At 41.4% G+C, this 27,954-nt stretch overlaps 1 protein-coding gene and 1 long non-coding RNA gene across 2 annotated transcripts in view; one reads left to right on the forward strand and one right to left on the reverse strand.

Moving 5' to 3' along the window:
* ARFGEF1 (ADP ribosylation factor guanine nucleotide exchange factor 1) overlaps positions 1–16,108 on the reverse strand; it is a 79,875-nt gene extending 63,767 nt beyond the window's left edge. Inside the window, exon 1 of the mRNA XM_015855673.2 lies at positions 15,961–16,108. Within this exon, the coding sequence (XP_015711159.1) occupies positions 15,961–16,084 (124 nt within the window). The 5' untranslated portion in view covers positions 16,085–16,108. The remainder of the gene's footprint in view (positions 1–15,960) is intronic.
* Positions 16,109–21,876: 5,768 nt separating this feature from the next.
* Positions 21,877–27,443, forward strand: LOC107310230. Its single transcript, XR_004306246.1, has 2 exons — positions 21,877–23,033; positions 24,126–27,443. It is a non-coding gene; the product is annotated as an uncharacterized LOC107310230 (long non-coding RNA).
* The last annotated feature ends 511 nt before the right edge of the window (positions 27,444–27,954 follow it).

Genomic DNA, 27,954 nt, shown 5'->3' on the forward strand with positions numbered 1-27,954 from the left:
TAGAGAAGGTGAATCATCACAAACTCTTAATACGCCACAATAGCTCGATACTTTATCCTCTGAAGTCAAGAGAAGTAAAAAGAATGCCCATCCATGGAGACACTCAAGGTCAGGCCGGACGGGGCTCTGAGCAAGTGATCGAGCTGTAGGTGTCCCTGTTCTCCACAGGGGAGCAAGACTAGATGACCTTTAAAGGTCCCTTCCAACACAAACGATTCTATGAAAAGCCCTTGTTATTTCTGATGCATTTTTTAAGGAACAAATTTGGATCTAAGTGTTTGTGTTTTTCACTTTGTGCACTGAATATAATGTAGTTATTTTGGGTTAACAGCAGAAGGAAGAAAATTCAGGCTATGAATCTCTCCAAAACTGAGTGTGTGTGTATATCTATCTATCTATATATATACACACATACTCATACTCAGCTCCATATTTAATCTGTGACTTTTTGTTCCCTACACCAGCTAGAGAAGGAAATTTTAACTCAGGACACACTGTGAACATTTACCTAATAGTCTGACTTGGAAGACAGATCAGGAGTGAAACTATAGCTGGAAAACTGATTTATTTCTAGCCTCCTCCACTGTTTATCAGGCATCCTGATAAGCTTTTTATGAAGAATATGCCTTATCTACTAAAAAATAACATAAGGCCTTTTTTATTTTGAGAAGTCAAACTCATAAATACAGTAGACAGATAAAATAACTCATTATGTATATTTCTGGTGAAAGCTATAAGAAATGTGGTATAGTATCTTACACAGAATGAAAGCTTGTGGTAACACAAATTGTTCCTCCTCATGTTAAGTTGGGCCTTCTCCCCCCCTCCGTTAATACAGTAGGTTAACTTCCCTCATTTTTAAGACCCAAAACTCACAGATACTCTGCTTGGAAAAACATGAGCTTCTGCCAAAACACAAAGATGAGAGAAGAAGAAATGAATTTTGCAGCAGAAGGTAAATTGCATTTGAAATAGGGAAAGCATTTCCAATCCAATCACTTCTCTCTGCCTGGAAAAGCCTATCTGAAATTAAATGTATACAGATAAAAATCTTGTGAATCCACCCCTTGTCTGAAAAGGCACAATAAGCTCCTTTCTGAAGATCATCTCTACATCTAACCTTCAAGCTCCAAGTAGGCAAATATGGGCAGCCCAATTAAAAAAGAAACAACAAAAAATACAACAAAAACAAAGACCTGATAGTAAGAAATTGCCTTACCCCTCTGTAATACAGTTGCTGGATTCTTCCACTAAATAAATCCCTGTAAGAGAGAGATTTGTGCGCAATCCGATACGCTGCTACCAGTGTAACCCCTTTTGCACTAGGCTGCCCAGAGAAGTGGTGGCCTGCTGCTAGAGAAGCCTCCAGCTGGTCCAAGGCCCTGCTTCCACCAGCAGACTCCTTAATTCCCCTTCAATCAGCATTTCTGACTCAGCTCTGTGGCATACTGACCTGGTGCATGTGAAGACTCCTAGGCTAACACCTTGCTTTTCAACTAAGTCCTGTTCAAAAGCTTATGTTCCCATAACAGGATCAACTATGCAGAACAAATGACAGGTAACAACAGCAACAAAGCCAGTTTCTCACTTTTTCCTCAGCACCAATACCAGCAGAAACTTAAAGAAAAAAAAAGTTATGACCACTCCACCTAATTACTTGGCTTATTTATAAATTATTGGTTTTAAGGCCTAACAAAATACTACTTAGAAAACTAAGCTGTAACACATTTTGCATCAGTTCAGCTCCCCTCATGTTATACAAGCTCTCTGTTCTTCCTACATCATATACAGCACTGCTTTTTACACAGACATGCATAGTTTAATTCCAGAATTTGTATCTCTAGTTCATAATGTCATTCCCAGAAAAGCAGCATTTTCATTATAATTGCATGACCTAAGACAGGGATTTTCATGCAGTAGCTTGAGTCCATTTCAAGGGAAGAAAATGTAGCTATGGCTAAGCACGCTTTTTAACACGTAAAATTAAACATCAAAGACAGAATTCAAAGACAACTTAGTAATATTTTGAACTTTTGCACTAGCCAGCTCAAAACCATTTCACTGGACTGCAGATGTGATGGAACTACATGAAAATAAACTTCAAATGAGAGCCACAAAAGGTAACCAATTAAACTTGCCGGCCAATGAACGTCTGAGGAATTGCATAAGCAGCCCAGGGCCTAAAACTGCAAACACAACCAGAGCAACTGTATCTCAGTTTTGTAAAGGAAGTTTGTGTAACTGAGAACTGGGAAAACTGGTCTGTGATAAAAAAGGAGTGGTCAGCAGGGAGAGGGAGGTGGTTGTCCCCCTATTCAGCACTTTGAGGCCCCATCTGGAGCACTGCGCCCAGGCCTGGAGCCTCCAGCACAAGAAGCATGTGGAGCTCTTGGAGTGGGTCCAGAGGAGGGATACTAAGACAATCAGAGGGCAGGAGCACCTCTCCTATGGAGAAAGGTTGAGGAAACTGGGCTTGTTTAGCTTAGAGAAGGCTCCAAGGAGACCCCACTGTGGCCTTCCAGTACTTGAAGGGAGCGTATAAACAGGAGGGGGAATGGCTGTTTACAAGGGTGGACAGTGATAGGACAAGGGGTGGTGACGCACTGGAACAGGTTGCCCAAAGAGGCTGTGGATGCCCCATCCCTGGAGGCATTCAAGGCCAGGCTGGCTGAGGCTCTGGGCAGCCTGGTCTGGTGGCTGGCAATCCTGCACAATAGTGGGGGGGTTGAAACTGGATCATTGTGGTCCTTTTCAACCCAGGTCATTCTATGGTTCTATGAAAACAAACCCAAAAGCCAGAAATAAAACTAGTGAAATGGCAAAAAGCACATAACAAACAAACAAAAAAAAGCACCCCAAAAAGCCAATCCTAATGTCCCCAACATCTTACTTATATTTTGCTGCTATTATCGTGCTTAAGTGAACTACAAAAGCAAAGCAGAATTGCCAAAACTGTCCCCTCCTAGCAGAACCTACCCACCTGTGGCTTATGCCCTAATGCACAAGGGCTGTTCCTTCACGTTTGACAACTCTTACGAAAGTTCCATGTAATTACTGAAGCACTTAAACTTTAGGGATCAGTATAATTACAAGCTCTAGGAAATAGTATTTTTCATTTCACTTTAATTAATCTGTGTTCTTTACAGGTTTCTGTACCTGCATAATGAGAAATTAAAAGTAGCCATTGTCCCTTCGCATACAACCTTATAGACTTCCTTTACATCCACTTTCTTTTCACAACCAAGGAGCAAGAGGAATAGTCAACTTGATCTCTTCTGGAAGAATAATTTTGATCACCCTTGCTGACCTCCTCTGAGTATTTTCTCACTCCACTGCCTCCTTGGGAGACAGCAAAGAGAAAAATTGTTATGTGGAATATGTGGTATCTTTATAAAGCGATTTAACAGTTTCATTTTCTTCTTCTTTGTTTTCCAATTTGTCTTTTTGACAAAGGAATCAATACTTTCATGGGATCACTCACAGAAACTTCAATTCTCTTTCCACTGATGGATAGAAGTCTCAGTGAGAGCTTATGGCTGCACACATGTGCACACAACTGACACCAGTTCTCTCTTCCACTTCCTCTCTCCTGCTGCACATACTGATTAGTTTGCATGGAACAACAACTGCAAATTACGAGTGGACCAGTGCAACACAACTGCAGGTTTCAACAGGTTGATTTTGCTCTTTCATGTATTTATTTTTGTCAATCTTCATCACCTCATAATTCACCCTGAAACAGCATACGCCTTTTTAAAACTTTAATACACACTGGAAAACAGAATAACTCAATGCCATTAACAACCAACGAGGCTGAGGTTCACTGGAACTGAAATGCAGTGTAAAACTGGATTTCCACGCACTTACCTACATGCTCAGTGACCACCTTACAGATACGTGATTGTTCATCTTCACCTGCCAAGTCTGCACTGCTGCTTTCTCACTATGGTGCACACATCCATTCTGTTCTCCACCAGTTTTGTGTTTCGCTACAATTCAGATGTGACAGCCCAACCTTCCCAAGAGTTTCCATTCCTTTAATCCCCTAGCACATATGTAGCAATCAATTACCTGACAACAGGGCGGTCACCTACTATAAAACACTGACTGTCTATGTGAGATTTCACCTACCTTTCTGTAAAGTAACCATTAGTGTGATCTGTCCCAGCATTCCTAAGCTTTACTTCCAACTTACATTCAAGATCCTTAGAAGTTAGGTAGGAACGCTGCTTTCCAACACCGGAGGCCCAGGTTTGAATCTCCCCTGTGGCGCAAGTGGTAGAAGTGCCGCTCTGCTACACGGGAGGCTCGAATCTCGGGTTGGACTCGATGATCTCTAAAGTCCCTTCCAACCCGCACCAGACTGTGAGACTGTAAGTTCCATAACACCCTCAGAAACGGCCAAAATACATGTAGTGCCCATTAAGCGATTTGCTCACTATAGTACATTTGAAAAGTGATCTGCAAGTAGGGACAAAAAAAATCAAGAAGCAAAACAGATGACACTGCTAGACTTCTATCCATTTCAAGCACTAGAACTTTAAAGGTCATGTGAGAGTTCTTATTGAACACACGCTACTGATAAAAATCTACTTGAAAATTATTAGGATGCTTCCCCCCTTACTGGAGCTCGGAATGCTACAAAATTGGTGACAGCATATTTTCAAGATACAAGAAGATAGCCAGAGTTTAATGATTATCTATAAACTTTGTCAAACTACGCTTAAGAGAGGGAAAAAAAAAATCTACAGAATAATGAAGGAGTATGGACTTATGTTTATTTTTATGTTTACAGAATGCCCCAAAAAAGGCTACAACCATGCCAGCTTTGTAATTTTCACCTTGAGCAAAAATTCCTATTTGTAAACAGCTGAAGCTTCAAATCAGAAGTTCTGACACACAGCCTTTCAAACTAGGCTTTCAAAGTGATCACACTACTGTTAACCTGATTTCATTAGATTCTGATACAGCTAAGACTAACATGAATGAACACAATAACAGATTATCACAGTATTACAAAACCTCCAGTACCACCCACAAATGCTCACACGAATTAAATGATTAATTAAATCAAACCTTTCAAAACTTTACATACTACCTCATTTTATCTTGCTCTGAAGGGAGTATTTTTGAGAGGCTGCTTAAGTTAAGACATCTACTCATATGTCAACTTTTCCCTCTTTTCTCAGGCCTTGAACACCTCCAGGGATGGGGCAACCACAACCTTCCTGGGCAGCCTGTTCCAGGGCCTAACCACTCTCCTAGTGAAGAACTTCCCCCTAACATCCAACCTAAATCTTCCCTCTTTTAACTTAAAACCATTTCCCCGTGTCCTGCTATTGTCAGCCCTTTCGAAGAGTTTACTCCCCTCCTGGGAGTAAGTTCCCTTCAGGTACTGAAAGGCTGCAATGAGGTCACCCCGCAACCTTCTCTACTCTAGGCTGAACAAGCCCCACTCCCTCAGCCTGTCCTCATAGGGGAGGTGCTCTAGACCCCTGATCATCTTCATGGCCCTAATTACTTACACTTTCTACTGAACTTTAAGAGCATTGTTGGATGTAGGATAAAACAAACTATAATGAACCACAACAGACACTCCAAAAAAAGCTTTCCAGTTCCACAAGGAAATAACCTATCGTAGAAGTTTCTTTGCGTTTCAGAAGCCGGTGCACAACTCTGGCTATTTCTAGGCAATCTATTTGCAGTCATCTTCCACCAGCAGCTAGTGCTGATCATCACAGAGGCATCTACTAGGTTACATATAATCTGGGCTATTCATAGCTTTTTTCTCCCCTTCTTTAAAAATATATATGCACACACACTCAGGCGTACACTGCTAATAACTTTTTTTTTTAAAGCCTTAAAATTACACTTTCCTTGCTCTTCCATAGAGAAATTAAAATCTTTCATTTCACTGTGAGGATTTACGTCTCCCAGGAATAGAGGCAGGACGCATCTCAATGCCATGTTACCTGGCTGAGTTCAATACTGAAAGGACTGCAGATCAACCAAGCAGACAAACTGCAGCTTCTGCTGCTAGGTGAAAGCCAGTGGATGAAGGATCAAATGGTCCAAATGCTGTTTCTCCTTCTTTACAGAAGAGCATGAGGAATCCAAACACAGATTTTTGTCTAGCTCTTGAAAATACAACATTAAGGCTCAGTAGGAAGGTCAAACTTATCTGATCTTCTTCCTTTCTGCCTCTCAGACACAAAGCTAACCACTAACCATTCCTTTCCCCCCCCCCCCCCCCTCCAGTAATGGCAAAGAAGAGAGACAATTTCAAAGGAGAAAACTATTTCTCCTTATTGCCAAATCTCTAAGTATTCTACATCTAGTTATATGCACAATATGAACACACAATCACACAACACAGTGTCATGGCTTAAACTACAAGTGGAAAACATCTAAGAGTCTCATTTCACTGCAGGTAAAGAAAATGTTAATCATGTTTCTCAGGCAGTCTCCATCCAGCTTTCAAAATGTTACGCAAATGCAGCTGCCCTACTCTGGCAGTTTTACTTATAGCTGTTATAAAGCTCTGATTCCATTTCAGAGTAATGAAACAGAGGCTAATTAATTCCTATCCCCTTTCCTATGTACTGTACAAGAGGCAATACACACTCTTGCTGATGTCACCGTCCATTAGCCAAATGAAGCAAGCTAGGCTAAGGCTCTGGATTTTCTAACTTTCTCGAGTTCCAGGAACACTGTAATTTTTTATAAGCTGCTATGCTCTTAGTCCATGCAACAGTCCTGTCCAGACTCTTACACACAACTTATTAACTGCATTAGAAATACTACTTTGTCATGGTATCACCAGTTTAAGCTATCAAAGAAATCAAACCAGCGACACACTACTTAAAGTAAGAAGTAATTTGTATTAAATTTACACAACAGGTTTAAAAATGTGTAAGTGTACCTCAACGGTACCTGTACAGCTGAGCCCTGTAGAATAAAATGCAATGTAACATCTCAGTAGTAGAGCCCAACACTTCCACTATGATTTCCAAGGATATATATTTGTTCTCTCCTGTTGCCCCCTAACTGCAAAGCAGCACTGCAATACAGAAGAGCGCCAAATGAAAACATAAAGCACTAAAACATCTCTACAACACTCAAAATCTCTATACGTTAACTACTTATTCACCTAGTCATACTTTTGTTGCCATGTGAAATGAATAACATTCCCAAACCTGTTAAATTTATCAAAACAAAGCGGTAAGGACAATGACTGAAGGATTTATATTTTCAATGGAACGTTTTTTGTATTTATCTTCCTCTACATTTAAGAATGGAGTCAGAACAGGGATAAACTATATTTAAATGACAATAAGTAGCATTGTCAATTCTCTGAAGAACACCTTCATGTTTTTTTCTGACCCAAGAAATAGAATAAATGAAAAAAGACTGAGGGGCAGTAGACTACAGACATTTGAACACAACCTCATTAAGTAGCCTAACATCAATAACCAGGCAATCTTATAACAGATAACATACATGATGGATGTGTGTCATGGTTTAATAATTTTGTAATTTTGCTATCAGTATTCCACATCATAACATCGTATAAAGCATAAATAATTTCACTGAATCTGCAACTTACAGAAGAAGACTACATCTCCCAGAGAGCATCACGGTCAGAGATGGGTCACGGGACCTGGACACTATATTATGTCTCTGGCAGGCTGAACTGACATCTTTAGAGTTCTGGTGTTCAGGGGAGTGTGTGGGAGCCTTCACCGTTTCGCCTAGATTCACAGTAGGCCTCTAGGTTTTAGGACTCATTCTCTCTCCTATTTTGCTTGATTCGTTAACTTAATTTCAATTATATTATATTATATTGTGTTATCCTGTATTTTTATATAGTACTTAGTAAATAAGTGTGCCTCCTTAGATCGTTGGCATTGTTTTCTTTTCCTAATTAACTTTTCCTTTCGGCCTAGGGCCCCCGCGGGGCCCACAGCCCCCCCCTGTCATGGACGCAGGCAGATTTTCATTTAAACCGTGACAATGGGGTACAAGAAAAAGTTGGGGGTGATAAAAGTAATGCATTCCAGATAGAAATTGTCAACTGGAGGGGAAAGGAAAGCTCACAGCAATTACAGCCGGCGGCGTCCCAGCAGGAGAATCTCTTGGTTTGGATAAAACTGAGTTGTTTGGGAGCGTATATAATTCCACAACCAGAAGCTTGGATAGGAGACACAAATGCAATATGTAAGGCTAATATCACAAAAAAAAAAACCCGAAAACCCAACCAACCCTACTTATATAATGTAATTAAAACAAGCTCTGTTTAGCTGAAAAATTAAATAATACAAGAACAGTATACTCGCAGAAATCAGAATCTGGGCCAATGAAAGAAGCAGCCACATTAAATTATCTGATTAGACAGGGGCTATTGGCCACTGCTTTGGTAAAGTGTTCATCTGCTTGAGAGTTTTTTCTTTCCAGATCCACCTGAGATGCTATCAAAAAACTGTGCTTTGTTCCAGCTTATAAAAACAAACAAAAAACTCACAGGAGGATAAAATAAATTAAAGCTGAGCATAAGAAATATTTTGGAAATCTAATCAGACATTGCAACCAAATACTGCTTTGGAATCCTTCACTAGCAGGAGTGTATTTGATGGCAGCTTAGCCACAAGCAACCTGCTTCAATGAATTAACTCCACTGGAGTGCAGCAATGGCCACTCGGTTCAGGAAGTTCTGCCTGAAAAGACAAAGTTCAACAGGCAGGTGACAAAGATGGAGGAAGTGAAATTCTCTCACTCAAAACAGTATTTTTTTGGTAGGGATGCGTGTGCACTTCTACAACATATAAAGTACTTGAGTTTCTTGGTACAGCGCTTAAAAACATAAATTCACTTAAAGGCTCATGAAATCAAGTGCCAATTTTTTATTATTTTCTCCAAATCTTTTTTTTGTCCTCTTCTTTTGGACAAGTAACAGTAAGCACCCAATGGGAATATATTTCATAAAGTCCTGAAAAGCAAAGCCAGATGCAAACCATCTCTGAAACAATTTTTCCTCAAATTAAACCATATTTTTTTTGAAAGAACAGACCGAAACACAATGTAATACTAATACAAGCAGCACACTGCTCTCGCACCCATGTCTACATAGAAGCAACAGATCTAGGAATCTTGACGTTTGTGTTTTACTTTGTATGCATCTTCAAGCATGTCTCAGAGAATAAAACCCATCCAAAAACCAGGAATAACATCACCCTAAAAGCTGTTTCAGGTACCAAGTTAGTAAAACCCTCGCATTCCCAATCCAGGCTTCAAAGCTGTTCAACAACAGCATCTTGCTATGAGCTCATGTTTCTCAGGAACTCTTTCAACATCTCTTGCTTCCAACCAAAATCTCATTATCTACTAATACGCCTGCACTGACTACAAAGAATGCAAGACTTCAAACATAAAAAAAAACAAGAAAAGCAACAGAATAAAGAAAGCGAAACCCAGAAGCCCATAAAGAAACGCAAGCAAAATCCCCAGCACCAAAAGGGGTACCTGGAAGCTAAGATCATTGGACAGAATCAACATGAAAGTGGGAAAATAGAAAAAAAACCTGTCAATATTTACACACACATATTTTTCAGCATTATTTCAGCAGTTGTTACTTCTAATAGTGTAAATTTAAGAACTGAACAACACAGGTTGTGCTGTGTTTTACCAAAACTCAAGCTGGTAGAAGGTACTTTTTGGGGGGCGCAGATGCTAAATCTTCCTGAAGTCCTTGCCAACTCCTATTTTCATTCTCACTCACTGCATGTCAGCTACTGCTCTACCTTGCTTGCACTAACATTTGGCCATTACACTAATTACCGAGGTCGTCCTATTCATCAGTGTTGGCACAGCAGCAGATTTCTTCCAGTCCTTTGGAATTCTCTCAGTGTCCTAAGACTTACTGGAAATCAATACGGGAGTTCTGCCAGGTATTTCAAAATCTAGGGACTCAACATGCCTATTTTTAGAAGATTCTTTCACATTCACACTTAAAATGGGAAGCACGACAACAAATATCATCTACTTAGTCCTCAATTCTTCTTCCTCCTCTCCACCTGCAGTTACGTTTTCCATCACTTCAGCACCAATGCTCCACTGTCCTTCCCAGATGAATGTCCTGTCAAGGGTCCTTCTGATACTCAGCAGTCTTTCCCAAACAAAAATACACTGAGGAAATCCATGGCTCGATGCTGGAAACATGAAACACTCTTTCCCCTATTTTAAAGTCTACCACCAATCTATGGCTGCACTTCTGAGACCTGCATGAGAGCCATGCACAATCTTACTGCTCTTGCTTTCCAGGCTTCTAGCAGCTCCTGTTTCCTTTAAAGCACCAGAGACTTTAAATACTCAACACCAGCAGACAGTCAGGCTGCCCTCTTTAAGGACAAGACTTCTTTACCTTGGTCTCTGTGAGCCCTTTCAGGGGTTTCCCTCAAAAACAGGAAATGAAGCCAAAAAGACAGTGGCTGATGTCACCCATGTGACAGTCCTACATGACAGCTAAACAAGGTGATGTATTTAACAACATACCAACAAAATGCCACCTCAACCCTAATTACTCACTGGAAGCCTTCAGAGAAGGTCTTGAATGTACATCTGATGTCATCAAACAAAGCTGTGTATTTCATAGGAAGTTCCGCACGAATGTGCGGAAGAACTTCTTTACAGTGAGGGTGACAGAGCACTGGAACAGGCTGCCCAGGGAGGTGGTGGAGTCTCCTTCTCTGGAGATATTTAAGACCCACCTGGACGCCTACCTGTGTGACATGGTGTAGGGAGCCTGTTTTGGCAGGGGGGTTGGACTCGATGATCTCTAGAGGTCCCTTCCAACCCCTACAATTCTGTGATTCTGTGATATATATATATATATACATATATATACATATATATATATATATATATATATATACACACACACACACATACACACACATATATGTATTTCAATGTTGTACAAAGACCCACAAGAATGGATGATACTGCCATGCTGAAGAAAAAAATAATTTAATGCAATAATGGTTAACAAGAGATGGGAAAGAAATACCGATGAAAACCAGAGGGAAAGAGAAAAAGTTGACCATTACAGGAATAACACACTGGAAAAGGATATGCAAGAAGATCAGCTAGGAAATAAACTACAAAACAGGACAGACATCTCACTGTGAGAAATAGATGCACATATCTTTGTCATATGACAGTTTCTCTTTCTAAGCTTTAGCATTCCAATCACTGCTTTAAAGTAAGCAGAACAAATACACTTAAAAGCTGCCTTATGTTACAAGCCCTCCAAGATTAGGTTTTAAAAATAGATCAAAAATCAATATTAAAACTTTCAAAATACCACAAGGCTTTCATTCATGATGTATTTCAGAATAAAGTCAGAGCTCCACCTGAAAAAACCCACCTGCTTTATCTACTTTTTCTAAGACAAAAAGCAATTATTTGATACTCGCTTCCCACTAGCAGTTTTCCGACTCAAATACAATCTACCTTGTTTTCTACAAAAATACATTTATATGTACCCTGCCAACCACTCCCTTTCTCAAGGGAGATTAAAGCTTGTCAGCATTGCCATTCTACGCAGCCAACAATTGATTATACTCACAACAATTCCCACTATACTCTGATTCTCTTAAATTAGCCCCATAAATCTGTCATAAACTGCACTTTACACCTCAGATGGAGAAGGCAACCTGAAAAGCAGTTCATGTGGCCAACCAAACCTTATTGCCACATTTGAAACCTTTGCAAACACATACAAGAGCACCACCACAAAGAGAAACCTGCTGAAGTCAAAGCACTGCAAGCAAGAAGAGGGAAGGATTTTTTGTTTTTTTAATATATCTTGACTTGAAATAGCAAAAAAAATCTCTATTCATCCCTCTTGTTTACTCTGCAGTGTGTTTCTCAAGAACAATTACAACCAGAAAATAAACTTTGCATGGACAATGGCGACTTGTATATTGTGAAAATAAATGCCTATAGCACATGCAAACAACAGACAATGGTACAATACCATGTCCATCTCCATCGAAAAGATCACTGAAAATACTGGGATCACATCTAAAACGGACAACTGGATTTGATAAATGATGAAAAGCAGTCTATCGAAAAGAGCATTATCCAAACTATGAACAGAAATTTTGCTTGTCTGACATTCCTCCGGTCAAACTGAATTTGGAACACAGTAATTGTCTTCAAAATGCATTTTCAACTGTTCATACAAAGTTCAGGAAGCTTTTTCAACACATCCAGCATTTGCAACATGAACATGCTTTTCAGTATTGACTACTAACTAGCTTACCTGCACATTAGAACATGGTTATGCATACAGAATCACAGAATGACCTGGTTGGAAGGGACCTCAAGGATCATGTAGCTCCAACCCCCCTGCCTGGCAGGGCCACCAAACATACACATTTACTAGATCAGGTTGCCCAGGGCCCCGTCCAACCTGGCCTTGAACACCTCCAGGGATGAGTTCCTGGGCAGCCTGTTCCAGGGCCTAACCACTCTCCTAGTGAAGAAAATACATACATATACAGAAAATACATACATGCAAAGAGACATGAGAAAATGACACCAGGATAGGTAGAGACAGACAGAAATGATGCTGGTGAGGCTGTCCCAGGCCATTCAGAAATCCATGCAGGTAAAGGTCAATCTTCCCACCCCTGAGGTTAGAGATCTATTCCAAACCTTGCTTGTCTTCAGAAAAAGAAAGATTCGGTGCTTACTAACCTCCCACACATGTAATGGCAGCACAAACGGAACGGAGCTTTTACCTCCACACTGTATGAGGATCCCGGTTCCTGCATCAGCAGGATGTTTGCCTGACACACTGCACAGTGCAGGGAGCATTTGAAGAACCTTTTAAAATTGCATTTCAGCCCTCCCTAGTTAACACTTTCAGAATTCCAAGCAGCACATGCACACTTCTATTTAAAGCTCAATTCAGTTGCTTATCTGTATCACTTCATATTTTTTTTCAGTTTGGAGATCTGAAGAGAACTGCTCGGGTCCCAGCTTGTGCACGAACGAGAGTCCTTTATACACAGAGGGAATTTGTTTTCTTGGCTCAGTCCTGCTATTAGCTGCCCTTCCAAGCAGACAAACCCACAGCCTGGATTATGACACAACACGCTGACAGCTTTTGTTCTTTCTATTAAAATTTTTATATCCAACTGAGAAGGGCTTTTTTTCCCCAAGACCTTTTACGGACTGTACACAATACACTATGTTTACTGTAAACTTTCACAGAATGTAATGGACAAAGAGCAGCACAACCAGCTGTGCAGAAACCTCTCAATCTAATCCTGCCAGCTAGATGCCTGATGCTGCGCAAATGGACAGTGTTAAAGACATCACTCCTTACACAGCTTGAAAGTAAGCTGCCATCCACACAACTGAAAGTTTCTAATTACCCATATTTCATTAGGTGACTAAGGAAGGAAATTTAATGTTTCTTACATACAGAGAACGTCTTTCAGAAAGAGCAAACTTACAAAAAAACACATGAAACCTGGAGCTGACTATTCTGCATTAGCCCAGACAAAACCTGGTGAATAGAAAGATATGGGACGTGAGTTACCAGGCTTAATTTCCTCCCCATGTCACTATATCAAAATATCCAGCAAAAAAAAAACCCAAAACAAACAACTCTGGATTAGTAACAACTACCAGTAGTTACAATACCTGATATAATAAACAATATCTTACTACCACACTCATGCAGCTGCAAACAAGATCACAATAATGGAGCTCTGTATTACGTCAGATACTTTCAGGGAAGACCAATCAATTAAACACACTGACTGCAAAAGATGATGTTGGCTTGAAAATGTGTAATTACTGCCATGATTTTTAAGAGCTACTCTTTATACAAGAAGCATTTAGGAAAAAGAAAACAATCAAGAAAAGTTTGGCTTTGTCACAGTTAACTCCAAAGCACTATTTTACTGTATTTTTATCATTCATTTTACTGGTCTCTACAATCAAACAATTGCACAGGAATAAAAAACATTTACTCTTTGCTTAAGGTGGCCAGGAAATGTCTGGCCAGAAAGTACTTTTCAGGGTAGATAACATCTGGTCCTCCAGAGAAGAGCAAAACTTATGCATTCTACTTCCAAGTCTGCTACAAGCAACACAACCCAGCCTTAATCCCAGCCAGCCTACATGCAAAACAGGGAGGATATTTACCTTCCTCTAAGAAGCTTTTTATAGTTAGATGTGAGCACTACTATTTGGGAGAAGATGACATACTATGTTCATAAACAATCACCAAATGTATCTCACTGTGCCATAATATAACATCACTGACTTCCTGATATGGCTGTTATGGTAATTAACATCATTTCTGGCATTTCTGAAGTCGTTGATGCCTTTCTGTGCACATCAGCTAATACACACAATCTTGCATTTCCTTCACCCCTGCTTTGCTGTCTTTTATACCCACACATCATATCGTATCCCTCACTTATGGCCCAACCAGACCAACAAGACAAGGTTTCACTGAGGCTGCAGCACAGCAATCGCTGGGATGTGTGCTGGGAGTCTCCTGGCACAGCTCAGTGCACAAGAAGCAGGCTACACAACCCATATGCTTTGCTTTGTCAGGTGCACAACAATGGACCATGCCTGGGAAGGATCCGGTGACACTTAAGGCAGATCTCCCTACTGAGAAAACAAAGTACAGCAGAAACTCAAGGTTAACATCAGCATTTGATTCTACCGATGACATACGGGCTGAATGCAAACACAGCTTAATAACAGAGTATTTCTCTGCTTCATCTCTAACTAGATTATGCAGTATAAGGTCATTGGCAAAGCCAAAGGGATCTGTCAAAACTCTAATATTATTATTAATAAATTAGGGTGATAAATAAGTGATGTAAGAACTCCTTCCAATCTACTTGAATTATTACGAAATAAATAGCTGAACTTCTGCCATTTCTCCCCCTGCATTTGTCAGACAAAGCCAGAAAGCAAATAGCACTCCTTTTTGTTTTAAAATGAAAATGGTTTAAAAGAGAAATGAACAGAGAGCTTGAAACTACTTCATTCCTTTTAAATAAGTGAGTTTCAGTATTATCTCTTCAAGAGAATCAATTTGATCAGACATTAGCACTGCACAAAATCAAGAATTCATAAAATAATAATCCCCAAACTCCGAAGCCATTACACGCAAATGGGAGGGATACAGCCCATTTACGCGTTATTTCAATGAAGCAGGCATCTCTCCAGAAGTGTTTCAGTAAATAAGCTGTGGTGTTTTTTTTTTTGCCAGGAAGCTTCAAACCCCACCTGTACTCACCAGCAGCCTAAATTCCCCTTTCGGGTTTCCGGATGCTGGATGAGTGTGTGCTTTGTACACTCCAGCACTTCCATCATGCTTCCACCGAGTGCTGTCACAGCGCAGAGCCCACACAAACAGCGCAAGGCGCTGCGGCACCCCGACCCCTTCCCGACAGCTTCTTCTCCCCCAGCAGGGCCGCGGTTAAGCTCTCCTCGCACACCTCCATCCCTCCTCCCCGCAGGCCCTGCCGCGGCCTGGTATCATTGTCTGTCGCTCGCCACCATCCTTCGGTGTCACCTGCTCCCTCCCCGTCTGCTTCCAGGTCAGCCCGGCGCCCGTCTCTGCCTATTCATCCTGCGAGCGGGAGGAGGAGGAAGCGAAGGGCCGGCCGCAGCCCTCAGTCCCGCTGTCACTCCGGGGCTCTCCCAGGCCCACGGCCGCACAGACCCCGCTGACAGCCGGGCGGTGACGCGGACGGGCCTCGGCCTCCCGCCCCAAGCCTCACATACGGAGGAGCAAAGCAAATCCCCCCGAACCCCAGGCCCGCTCCCCCCAGTCTTTTCCCCCCAGCCCTACCAGCCCCGCTCCCCACAGCCCCACAACGCCGGCATTTGGGGGCAATGCCGGCACCGCCCGCGGCTCACCGAGGGCCACCTCGCAGGCTTTGCGCAGCTGGGAGTGATGCGCCTTCTTCACCTCCTTGTCGGCCAGGATCTTCTCCAGGGCCCGGGTCAAGAACATGTTTTTCGTCTTCTTCCCTTCATACATGAGCGCGATCGAGCCGGGGGAGGGCAGGGTCGGGGAGGGCGGTGGGAGAGGGGTACCGGCCGCTCCCGCCGGCGGAGGGCCGTGAGGGGCCGGGGCCGAGGAAGGGCTCCTGGCAGGGAGGGCCGCGGCGTCCCGACGCCCGCTCGGAGCGGAGGGAGGCTCGGGTGGGCCCGGGCAGCGGCCAACCCCCGCGGCGGAGGGAGAACGAAGCCCGCTCCTCGCTGCCCGCTCCGTCACCCCCGCCCCGTCGCGCTGTGCGCTCAATCCCCGCGCCGCCCCCGGCCCGCGACCGCCTCCATCAGCAGTGGCGGCAGCGGCGGCGGCAGCGGCTGCGGTAACAACCTGCCCTCGCCATGTTGGAAGGAAGCGACGTCAGGGCCGCGGCCGCACGGCTGCCGAGCGGGAGGAAGCGGCGGCGGTGCCCCGGCCCCCGGGGCAGGCGAGCGTCGGGGGAGGGGGGGGACGCTCGGCTTCTGCCCGCCCCGTGGGTGCGCTACGGGCGGAGCGGAGCCGGGGGTGGCAGCGGGGACGGAGGAAGGGACGGGTGGAGATGGCCGCTGCCACCTGGGAGCTCGCTGAGGAGGAGGAGGGGCAGCGCTTTCCTTCCGGGCCACCGGAGCGGGGAGGGGAGGAAGGCTCGTCGGGAAGTGCCACCTGCCCTGGCGGAGCGACGAGCGGATGAAAGGGAGCGGCCGTCCCCTCCCCGGCCTCGCTGAGGAGAAGCCCCCGGGGCCGTCCCACAGGGAGGAGCGGCCGAACGCTCCCCGCCCTCCTTCTGGAGCAGAGGTCGCTCTTGGGACATAACGCTGCGTTCTTCGCCTGGGTGCGTTCTGTGTATCGCCTTTGCAGTGTCCTTTTGAAGCTCAGTGACTTCTATATTTTAGTGCCTTGTTAAACTAATATAAATTTTTCAAAACATATTTTTTTGTTTGTTTGCGTTTTGGCTTTTTCCAACAGGGTAATGTCCTCCTCTTTGGTTTGGGGCCAAGAATGATTCTGACCCACAACATCAACTCCTGTGTGCAAAAACTAGGATTATTTCTAGTAAAGCAATAGTTTATATTAAAATTTCTAATAAAACTGGTACTTAACAGTAGAATCTGGCACTGAAAATAGCTAGGTCTTATTTATAATTCTTTTTTAACCTTAAAGAATAAACAATACTTAAGAATTCATATAATCATAGAATCATAGAATTACCCAGATTGGAAAAGACCTTGAAGATCATCAAGTCCAACCGCAGCTTAACCATAATACCCTAACTCTATAAACCCTCTGCTAAATCATATCCTTGAGCACCACATCCAAACAGCCCTTAAACTGATCTGGAAACGGAAAGATGGGATCTCTAGATGTGCCCTGTGGGCAGAGCAGAAGGTAGCCAGGTGGAAGCCATCTTGGGCCTAGGAGCACAGGATGCTCTCTGGAAGCAGCCCCACAGCTAATTTCTGCTGTCTGTTTCTGACAAAAATACTAATGTAGATTTTTAGTTCTACAGCAGTGCTGTGAGATCATTCAAAATCACATCACCAAGCGTGTTGATTCTTGCAACAAATGCACAGGGGGATTTATTGGCAGTTTTCAGGTTATGTTGGCCTATGGAGAGGACTGCATCTTCAGCAGCACACCTACTGAGCATAGTAGAAATTACTCCCAATCATTTATGCAAGGGAAAACGTTTGTCAAATCTCCATTTTGTTCAGACCTTTGGATGTCAAAACGACCTGAGTCTCTCAAAACTGATAGCTAATGGACATGTGGCAAGAGTAAGAATTTTCACAGACTTGCTGGTAGTTTTTACACAAACCACCTGAGTCCACATTTCCATAGCAAAGTCAAAGCTTGCGAGTGTTATTTAGCAAATGGAGTTTGCTATTGATTTTCATGGTCCATTTGGCAGAAATAGACTTGCAATTAGACTATCATGAAGACAGTGGCTATCTGTATCTGAAGAGGGCACTGAGGACTACAGTGTTATCTGTTCTGTTCGTATTAATGTCTACTTTCTTATCTTGTACACAGGATGATTTTATGTGGGTATTTCAGTTTGGCATCAGTATTTTAGTTGGGTACATAGAATTGTTGCTTGGAATATCACACTACTGGAAGTAAAGGTCTGTCAAAAAGACACTGTTGTATGTATTTGTCTCCTGATATAATACGAATAGATTTAACTTCTTGTTCTGTTTTGCTTTCTTAATGTGGTTTGAATCTTCAGTCTCCGCTCTCAGGTTCAAACAACTGCCACTCAGTTTACAGCTTGATACCGCTGATATCCTGCATCTATGTCCTAGTCACAAGGCAACCCCTGCCTAAACCTCACAATAGTGTGTATGTATGTAATCAAAGGACTGCTCATGGAATTATAAACAAAGATCATATTGTAAATCATCTGTTGAGCAGGTTGACAAGCACTTTCTGTCCAAAAGCTGAGCCAATAATGGTAGAAGTCACAGGGGAATAATGATATAAGCATTGGCGATAGAAAGACAGTCCTGTGCTCTCATTTAGGGCCATGAGAGGAATGGTTGTCAGCTTGTGGATGGGGTCCCTGAGTGCTTTGGATAATTAGAATATTTCTATCTTACATGGGTTCCTAACTAAACTAAAGATGATATCTTACAGTCACAGGTGCCTTGCTAAATGGTTGGTAGATGTGATGGTTTCACCTACGCCTGTTTTGGTTTCAGTGTGCAGATTTCTCCTTTGCTTGTAATTAGCCTTGTTCAGTGGCTGGTCTAGGGACTGGAGTTATTGTACCTGCAGATCCCGAACTGTTGGCTGGTAAAGTCCAGAAGATACTAAAAAAATGAGTGATACTTGTCTTTGCTTCTCAAGCTGCTAAGTCTGTGGACAACGTGTATGAAATACAACGTTTACATTTTATTACCTCATAAGAGGCATGTTGGTAAGCATCTGCTGCAGCACAATGGCATCACTGCTTTGTTGGAGCCTTTATGTTTAAACAAGCGACAGCCCAAGAGAAAAAAAGGTATTAAGCAACATAAAAAAAAATTTACTTCTTATTCCTTTTTGATTCAGAAGCTATTTGGAGTATTTTAAAAGCTATTTATAATGTTTCATGTATTTAAAATGTTGTCAGTATTAGATATTTGTTTAGTTAAAAACTGTAGAGAATTTTTTGTCTGACATGGAGCTTGCAGCAGCTGCTTCTGCTAACTTTATGTACAGCAACTCCAATGCAGTTCTCCTTTGAAGATGCTGAATAGCTAGGATTTAAACCTTTACTTCAGACCAGCATTGAAAAGTGGTACTAAAAGTGCAGTTTCACTCTTGGAACAAGCTGATCTATGAATGTTACAGCCTCCCAAGGGGAGCCCTTTCACCCCTTCTTGTGCTGATGCACTTGTGCAGCTCTGCAGTGAGTCAGTTCAGCTCACTGCTCTAGCTGGAAGTCAGCCTTATAAGAAAATGCAGTTTTAAACGGGATCAGTGAACTGTTCAGTCTTATACACACATTCAGTTATTCGTACACAACGAAAATAGGGAGTAAATATGGTCAGAGATGGTGAGGGGGCTGGACTACTGCTCATGGTGGCACTGAGTTGTTAAATCATCTTGATAAGCTTTGAAACAGCTCATGAAAAGCTGGGCTGTGTTTGCTTTAAGCAAGATAAGAAGGAGCTCCTGCTAAAAGATGCAATCGTTCTTCCTGCTCCTACCTGTATGTTTCTTGCTTTCTTGGTGAACACAAACCTTTGCATTGTCATGTTGTGAATTATATGCTGAATTATGTTCAGAATTTAATTAGGTTGAAACTAACCAGACAAAAACCAGAGCTTTTATAAAATACTCCAATTATCAAGCAATCTCACAGAGGCTTCTCGGCTCAAGGGAGGGGGGAACATGAAGACAGGAACAAGAAGAGGAAAAAGAGGCCAGACTTGCATTTTTTGGGCGGCAGTGCCAGCATGAAGCATTGTTTAAACTGATGTTTCACATATGAATTATCTTCAGTATTTGAAGTATAGAACAGATGGCTCAGCACTGCTGTACATGACACCTTGCATACTGGGTGGATGGGTCAGTAGCTAGGAGCAGTGTAGAAGTGCTCCTTTAATCACAGTGCTGGCACCTTCCACAGTTGTAGTACAGTAATTTGTGTTTGCTCCCATTCTGTTCTCATCTACCAGATGCAGCTAATCAGTATCTGATGGATCAGGGCCGGGATGGATCCAGCACATAGGAACATGGAGCAGGAGAGAAGCTGTGGATGCTCTGCAAGCACCTGGGTGAATAAGCTTTCAAGTCTCTTACTAAATGCATGGTCTGTTGTGCTTGATCGTCTAACACTGACGTACAAAGAAAACATTTATTTCTTTCCCTTAATGGAGTCCTAGGCCAGATACTCTTGTAAAAATAAGTAAAGAGTAATTCAAAATACCCAGTGTATCCATTATGCAAAGGATCTTGATCTGTCCATTAAACTGTAAGAGATAGTTACTGTAAATGTGCTTGAACAATTTTAAGAGGGATGTTTTGTTTCGTTTTAATATTTTTTATTCATGGGTAAATTCAGGAGCTGGAGCTAATTCATAGCTTGGAGAATTCATAGCTTGCTCATAGGTGAATATTCTAACAGGTTAAAACAGGCTGCAGTATATCCACTGCAGCACTGAGAGAACAAATGGCAAATGTTTCTTAGTGCAGGGAATATTAATCGATAGGTAATTCCTAGGTTGCTTCAAACCATTTGTACAGAAGCGTGGATCAGCCCAGCAGTGACACATAATGAAATAAGCATCCATCACTTTCAGGAGGTTCTTGCAGGGTGACAAATCTCTTCCTGAAAGCGAAAAGGTTCTGACTTTTGTTATATTGAAATTCATTCTCAATGCTATAGTTAAGTGAGGATACATATTCCTAGTAAAACGTGATATTTTTTCAACTTGTGACAGCTGCAGGAAAAACGTCAGATAGCAGTGAAGGAAAAAAAAAAATAAAATCACCTTTTGTGGTTGAAAATTATGGCTGGGAACTGTGGAAGATATCAAATGTTGCAGGCTATAGTTTGCATTCATGTGATGGGAAGCTTGTAGCGCTGCATTTGCTGAAGTGTGATGCATTTTTGCTAGTAATTTTTCTATGGGAATACATTTTATTTTTTTTCCCTAGACTATCTATAGTTTTCAACAACTTTCTTTCTTTCTTCAGCATTTTGCTCCTGCTATCAGATGAATAATTCAGTCCCCAGTCTCCATGGTACCTCAGCAAGCCATTCCCTAACACTGTATGTAAAGGAGTACTAATAACCACTTTAAAGACAAAAGAAAATATATATATATTTAAATGGCTATATATGTTTTCTTTCAGTTTCTTTAGTACTTTTTCAAACTTAAGAATGTGGTAATGGATAAATCAGTAATGTACTGCTGAGGGTATGGTATATATTTATTGTTGTATGTGAGGCTATGGAAATGCAAATACAAATTTACAGAATAGAATAGCTTGGTATAGAAGCGACCTCAAAGATCACCTAGTTCCAACTCTTTGCTGTGGGCAGGGTTGCCACACACTAAATCAGGCCCTAGATGAGGTTGCTTAGGGCTCCATCCAATCTGACCTTAAACACCTCCTATGATGGGGCATCCACAGTTTCTTTGAACAACCTGTTTCAGCATCTTACCACCCTGTCAGTGAAAAATTTTCCCCCGACATCCACAGAATCACAGAATCACAGAATTATCAAGGTTGGAAAAGACCTAGAAGATCATCCAGTCCAACCATCACTAATACTTCCCAGCTAAATTATATCCCTCAACACAACATTCAAACGTTTCTTGAACACAATCTAATCTGAATCTCCCCTCTTTTAGTTTAAAACAGTTCTCCCTTGTCCTATCACTAACTTCCCACATAAAAAAAGCTGATCATTCATCTTGCTTATAAGCTCCTTCTAAGTATTGGAAGGCCACAATGAGGTCTCCCCAGAACCTTCTCCAGGCTGAACAAGCCCAGCTTCCTCAGTCTGTCTTCATAGGAGACACACTCCAGCCCTCTTACCATGTTCATGGCCCTCCTTTCAACTTGTTTGAACATCTTCACATATTTTTTGTGCCGGAGGCCTTAGGCCTGGACACAGTGCTGCAGATGGGGGCTTCACAATGGCAAAGTAGAGCCATTGTAGTGACCACTTGGTAATGGCAACTGTTTTTATATGTGAATAACAAGAATACAAAGTTCTGATAGCATCCAGAGAGCCTTGCACTGCAAAAGAAACTGTATGGAGGATGTATGGAGAAGACAGCAAGATGATTTTGCTACTTTCTTATTGCTTCTCTTAGCAATCTCCAGCAGACAAAATTGCTAAGTATTACTGGATATTAAGGAGAAACTATTAAATGAATGGAGTCATAGCATGACGGCCTTCTGTCTTGGGAAGTGGTATTTGTACTGTTACAGCTCTCTTAGATTATTACTGTGTGGGTGAGAGTCAGGTTAATTAGTTATGTTACCTGTAATAACAAGAAGTAATACAGCATATAGCAATGACAATTTTTTTTTTCTCCAGTTTTGATTTAGAAATGGGAATATTTTGACTTGCGACAAATGAGAAGAGTAACAAATTCACTGAAAATGATGACTCTCCTACCCTTCAATCCTAGCTTCAGACTCCTGCATGCCTTTGTAACTGATGTGACGTGACCAGTGTAATGCATGCTGAGTTGTCTTACAAATTAGTCGTTGAACAGCCTGGCTATTGGAAGCGTGCAGCATTAGCTTTAACCTAATTTTTATGTGCTGAAAGACTCTCTTCCCCTTGATCTAAGGTGAATTCAGTGTATCACTTTAGAACGTGTGCATTTTCAAAGGTTGATGCAGATCTCTTTCAATAAGCTGATAATAAGAAGAACTGAAAATGAAAAAAAAGAGAGAAAAATGGAATGGAATTCAGCTGCAGAAAATCTCCCTTAAATCTGTGGGTATGGTAAGTCAAATGAATGATAAGGATGGCTTCCAAGCATTTTAATATCCGTTTTGAAAGGCTTAGACAGAAGGATCATAAAAGTCACGTGAATTAAGGTGACAAGCAATGAGACTGGAGCAATAACCACTTCTAACTGTCACAAAGTGATCTTTGAATCTACCTGATTATTTCCTCCAGCAGCTGCAGTGGGTTATTTCCTGTCAAAAATGCAATACAAACCATGGGCTTCATGGCAGGGCTTCACAGGAGGTTACAATGAGGAAACTACAGGATATTAAATAGACTTTGCACCTTTTGGAAAGATGCTAAAGAGATCAGGAGTGCAAGTAGTGTTCTGCTTTGTCCAGGAAAGGAGGAGGGAGAATGGGTCAGGTAAATTACTGGCTCAGGTAATGGTGTCAGATCAAGGTTTTGGTTACTGTGATCTTGGGCAGGCCTTTGAGAGACCAGGTATGTGGACATCAGACAGAATGTGACAGAGCAGGTGGGGCAAAAGTGTTCTGGGGAGCAAGCTGGCTGGATTGATTACCAGAGCTTTAAACTAGATTCAGTGGGGGAAGGGAAGGCTCCCCAGTTCAAGTGTGTAGCAGTAGGACAAGGGGTAATGGCCTAAAACTTGGACATAGAAAGAGACATCGATGGTCTCTTGAGGTTGTTTCTAACCCCTGTGATTCTGTGAAATATTTTGAATATGAATAACCAGAAAGGTAAAATTGACTGGAAGTTAATGGCATTTCTTGCCTAGGAGAAAGATATTAAAGAAGAAAGATATTAAAGAAGAGCCATTGTAGTGATTCATTCTGGGATCGTAGTTAACTTGCTAAATATTTTCTAGGTGTGTATTCACTTAAATATCTATACAAAATGTTTTAAAATGCGGGCAAGAGTCTGAGGTGATGTGAGATCCAGACTGTTAAAAACTAGACAAACTGGTTGGAAGCACATAGGATGGATGGTTCCTTGTGACATTCAGTGTTGCTGCTGTCTGGGCTCACATCCAGACATGCATGGAGTGTTTACTTTTGTATCTGAATGTGCTTATTGTGTGCTGCTACTTGCTAAAAGCTATATGGCTTGATTCTCTTCCTGCAGTAGTAAAGATGGCAGCTATGAGGAAATGTTCCTGTGCCACTGATGGGACTGTGAAGCTGGTATTTATAGTAGCTCACAGCTGAGAAGGCCAAACGGAACAAATACTGTTGGGCTGGTAAAAATCTTATTCTTCATCATTTGTAAGACAACCAGTAGATAATTGTTCGCAACCTGTTTCCTCCACATCCCGAGAACCACTGCTGGTTTTTGAGACTGCTTCTGTTCTGCAGTCCTGACAAGTGCTATTTGAAGTAAGCAGTGCTTGCCAGTACTGCAGTCCTTGAGTGGAAAGAAGAGGCTTGTATGCAGAGTTCTTATAATTGATATAGTGGGGTATGGTCAGTACTGATGAAAATGTTGATGGTGTTTTATATGTGCTTAGACCAAACTTGCTTCCTTAGCTAGCACTGAGACTAGATATATTTTGCAATAGAAGCTTCCTAACATGAATTTAATAGCATGTTAAGGCAGCGGAGCTTCAATTTATCTATATATATGTGTGTAAGATGGAAGTCACACCTATGGACAGCTCCAGATGTGGTCCTTAAATGTTCACTTAAATCATTTCAATTCATTAATTTGTTCTTAACTTTCCCTGGATTACATTCACTGCTTTCAGCACATTGCTTTCTTTTTGCTCGCCATTTTAAAACTGAAATAATACATGGGATGTTACTGCACACAAACGGCATGGACACATGTAACAGGGCAACAATATGATATGTTTTTTCAGAACTGAGCTGGCAGTGCTGGCAATACTCCTTCTCACATGGTTAAGGTCAAACCAAATGTAGATGCTTTGCTCTGCTTAAAAGCCAAAACACTCAACATAGGCAATCAGAATTTTTGCATTTTTTGAGCAGCTTACAAGAAGGCTTCCTTAATCTTAAGGCATACTAGTCCACAAAGTAATAGGTAAAGCAAGGCAGACAATTGTGCATGATTTTAAAATGGTAATTCAAAACATTCTATCACAAAATGCATTATTCCATCAAAATTTTCCCCAAGTTTGTGGACATTTAATTTCATGGTTTCATTTCTTTTCATCATAGTGCTGGATCAAAGGTAGAAGATTAAAATCCAAATGGACTTTAAATTCACAGTGTACTGTATAAGAATGAGGCTGTGCCATTTGAAATTGGTATGAGTTTACATCAGAGCACAGTTTCTCTGTATGGAAACTGTGCTCTGATGTAAAAATCGGAGAGGTGACAGCAGCGTCTTATAACCAGGCTTCATGCACATTTGGAAAATGAGGTCAGTGTGTGAAATATAATATTAAAATATTTTAGCATATTTGCAAACCTAAATGTTACTGCAGTAATATAGTAAGGATTAATTTGTTTTAAAAATGCCAGAGAACACAGGAATCTTTAGTCACTATTTCTATATGTAATGCCTAATTTTGAGGGTATTCTTAGTATGTAATTTACTAGAAAGCATTTAGTTTACTCAGACAACTCTAATAAATGTTTTACCATGGAACTATGACTGCCTTTTGTTTTTCTTTCTCACAGTAAGCTCCAAGAGCAGTTTCTTCCTAATGAAGGTATTGGCTTTTATAAGAACAAGGTTGGATTCTGCAGAGGCGAGCTGAACATGCTACGGCTGACTTGGATCAGTTGTTTACTAGTCTTGATTACTGATCATTTTCATCTCTTATAAATATAAGGGATCTTTCTCACTATGAATTCAGTGATCACCTTAAACTCGGAAGCCTTTAAATATCATATAATGCCTGCTAGAGGCAGGGAAATGATAAAATTAGCAGAGGAGAGAGGCACGTCTCTCATGGATTCGGCAGGCAGCTGGCAGCCAGCCACTGGGTAAAATCTGCACGGCCTCACCAGCCCTGGAATCTGCTGCTTTCAGTGACAGATTTGGAACTGCCTCGTGATGGATTTTAAATACTCTGCTTTGCTTGATTGTTTATCTATTGGCATGTTGTGTATCTTTGGTACTGTTTGTATGTTGCATAGTAGCACGTGTCTAACTTGTAAAAAAAATCTGTCCGGGATAAAAGAAGAAAAAGTATGCATCAAGCATGCATCAAGCTAGGTAACTCATGTAGCGAACTGTTATTAGTAGGGAATGCCAAAACTATTTGCTTGTACAATTCTGGCTCCAGCAATCTGCAAGGACAGGAAATGTACATGTAGAGTGACCGAAATTACTAGCAGGGGTAAGGGAAACCTGAGAAAGAGGAACAGAAAAGAAGATGCTTTCATGGTCCATAGCACCAGCCTTCACTTCTGGCAGCTGAAGAAATTAGCTCTGCTTGAATTGCAGTTGAAGTTAAAAGTCAGAAATATATGTAGACAGTTTGCCAAATATGTGTGCATGAGTTTCTCTAAAACAGTTTTTTTTTTTTTTTTTTTTTCCCAGCTGCAATACATTTAGGAAAGCAGTTTGTTCCTTAGATGTCCCACAAGTCATGGGCAGCCCTGAAAGAAAGAATGTCAAGCTTCTGAATTCAGCCAGAGCTGGATTTACTGGAAAATTAAGTCCCACTAGAGGTGGAATTTGTCTCGACTAATTTTAACATTTATAAACTTTCATCTAGCCTCAACTGTCATCTGGGCTCTTGCTGTGTGAAAAGAGCAACATCTAACAAGGAACTTAGGCAGGAGCGATAGTACTGGACTGGAGATACACCATTTACTTTTCCCTACCAATTATAGAAGGTCACAAGTCAGTTTAGTTTAGATAAATAGCTTCCATATTACTGAAATCAGATGATTTAAATCCTACCTTCATAGCAAGAGGACTGTGAATTTCTCTTCCCAGCCAGGTGAAACTTGAGGCCTACCACCCCAGGGGACAAATTCAGGAAAAACAGAATGTGCAGAGCAACAGCAGTAAGCCTGTAACTCTAACACCTCCAGCATCCATAATACACAGCATTATCATCCCCCAGGAGCAGGCACAGGGGCTGCCTGTTTTATCCAGCCACAAAAGAATGAGAGGCTTTCCTGGGATATCTCAGAAATCTCAAGTGTGCTTTTGGTGGAGGGATAATTGTCCATTGTGAAAATGCTAAATAATAGTGAATTGGCTGCTAAAGGTTTTGATCCTTTTCATGGCAGCCTATATAATTGTCAGGGAACACCTAAGGCAAAGCATGGATATTTGCAATTGAAGTGTGTGTGCCTTCCTAGGTGATACTCTTTTGTATGACTAAGAAATTTGCAGAATTTAAAGACATGTATTTATTGTTCTGTTCCTAAAGATGTGTGCTAGGGAAGTAAACTGGCTCTTGCTGTGTTAAAATAATTTCCCACACTGAATGTCAAATAAACTGATGTGTAACCAATAGTTTTCCCTTTCCTGGCAGCTTTGGTTTCTGTGCTCTAGTGGAATTGTGTGTAAAGAAGTGTGGTTTAAATAGATACACATTGTCAAGATATACTGAAACCTAGGAGAGCCTTCCTTGGAAACACTTTCCTCAGAAGTCTCATCTTCTGAGTTCCAGTGATCCGTTTTGCTTGGAATTTATTGCATGTCTTTAACTTCATGCTGTATATTGATAGTGCTGCAACTTTATCCTTCTCAGCTCTGGTATCAATCTATTCTTGAAAAACTGTGTATTTAATGAAAGTGTATTGCAGTGTAGAGGAAGAGAGCAAAATCATCATAATGGGTTTCTAATGAAAAGTGGAGAAATGCACTTCTACCGTGCAGTGAGATCAATTTTTTTTATGAATTTTATGTCAAGTTACTTTCTCTATAAAGGAAACTAATCCTAACTCTTATGTTTAGGTCTCCAGTATCTTGCAGTGGCTGTGTGGTGCTTTTTACACTTATCCATGTTTCCTTGTTGAAATACATC

Source organism: Coturnix japonica, chromosome 2 (genome assembly GCF_001577835.2).
Source record: "Coturnix japonica isolate 7356 chromosome 2, Coturnix japonica 2.1, whole genome shotgun sequence".
NCBI classification, from domain to species: Eukaryota; Metazoa; Chordata; class Aves; order Galliformes; family Phasianidae; genus Coturnix; species Coturnix japonica.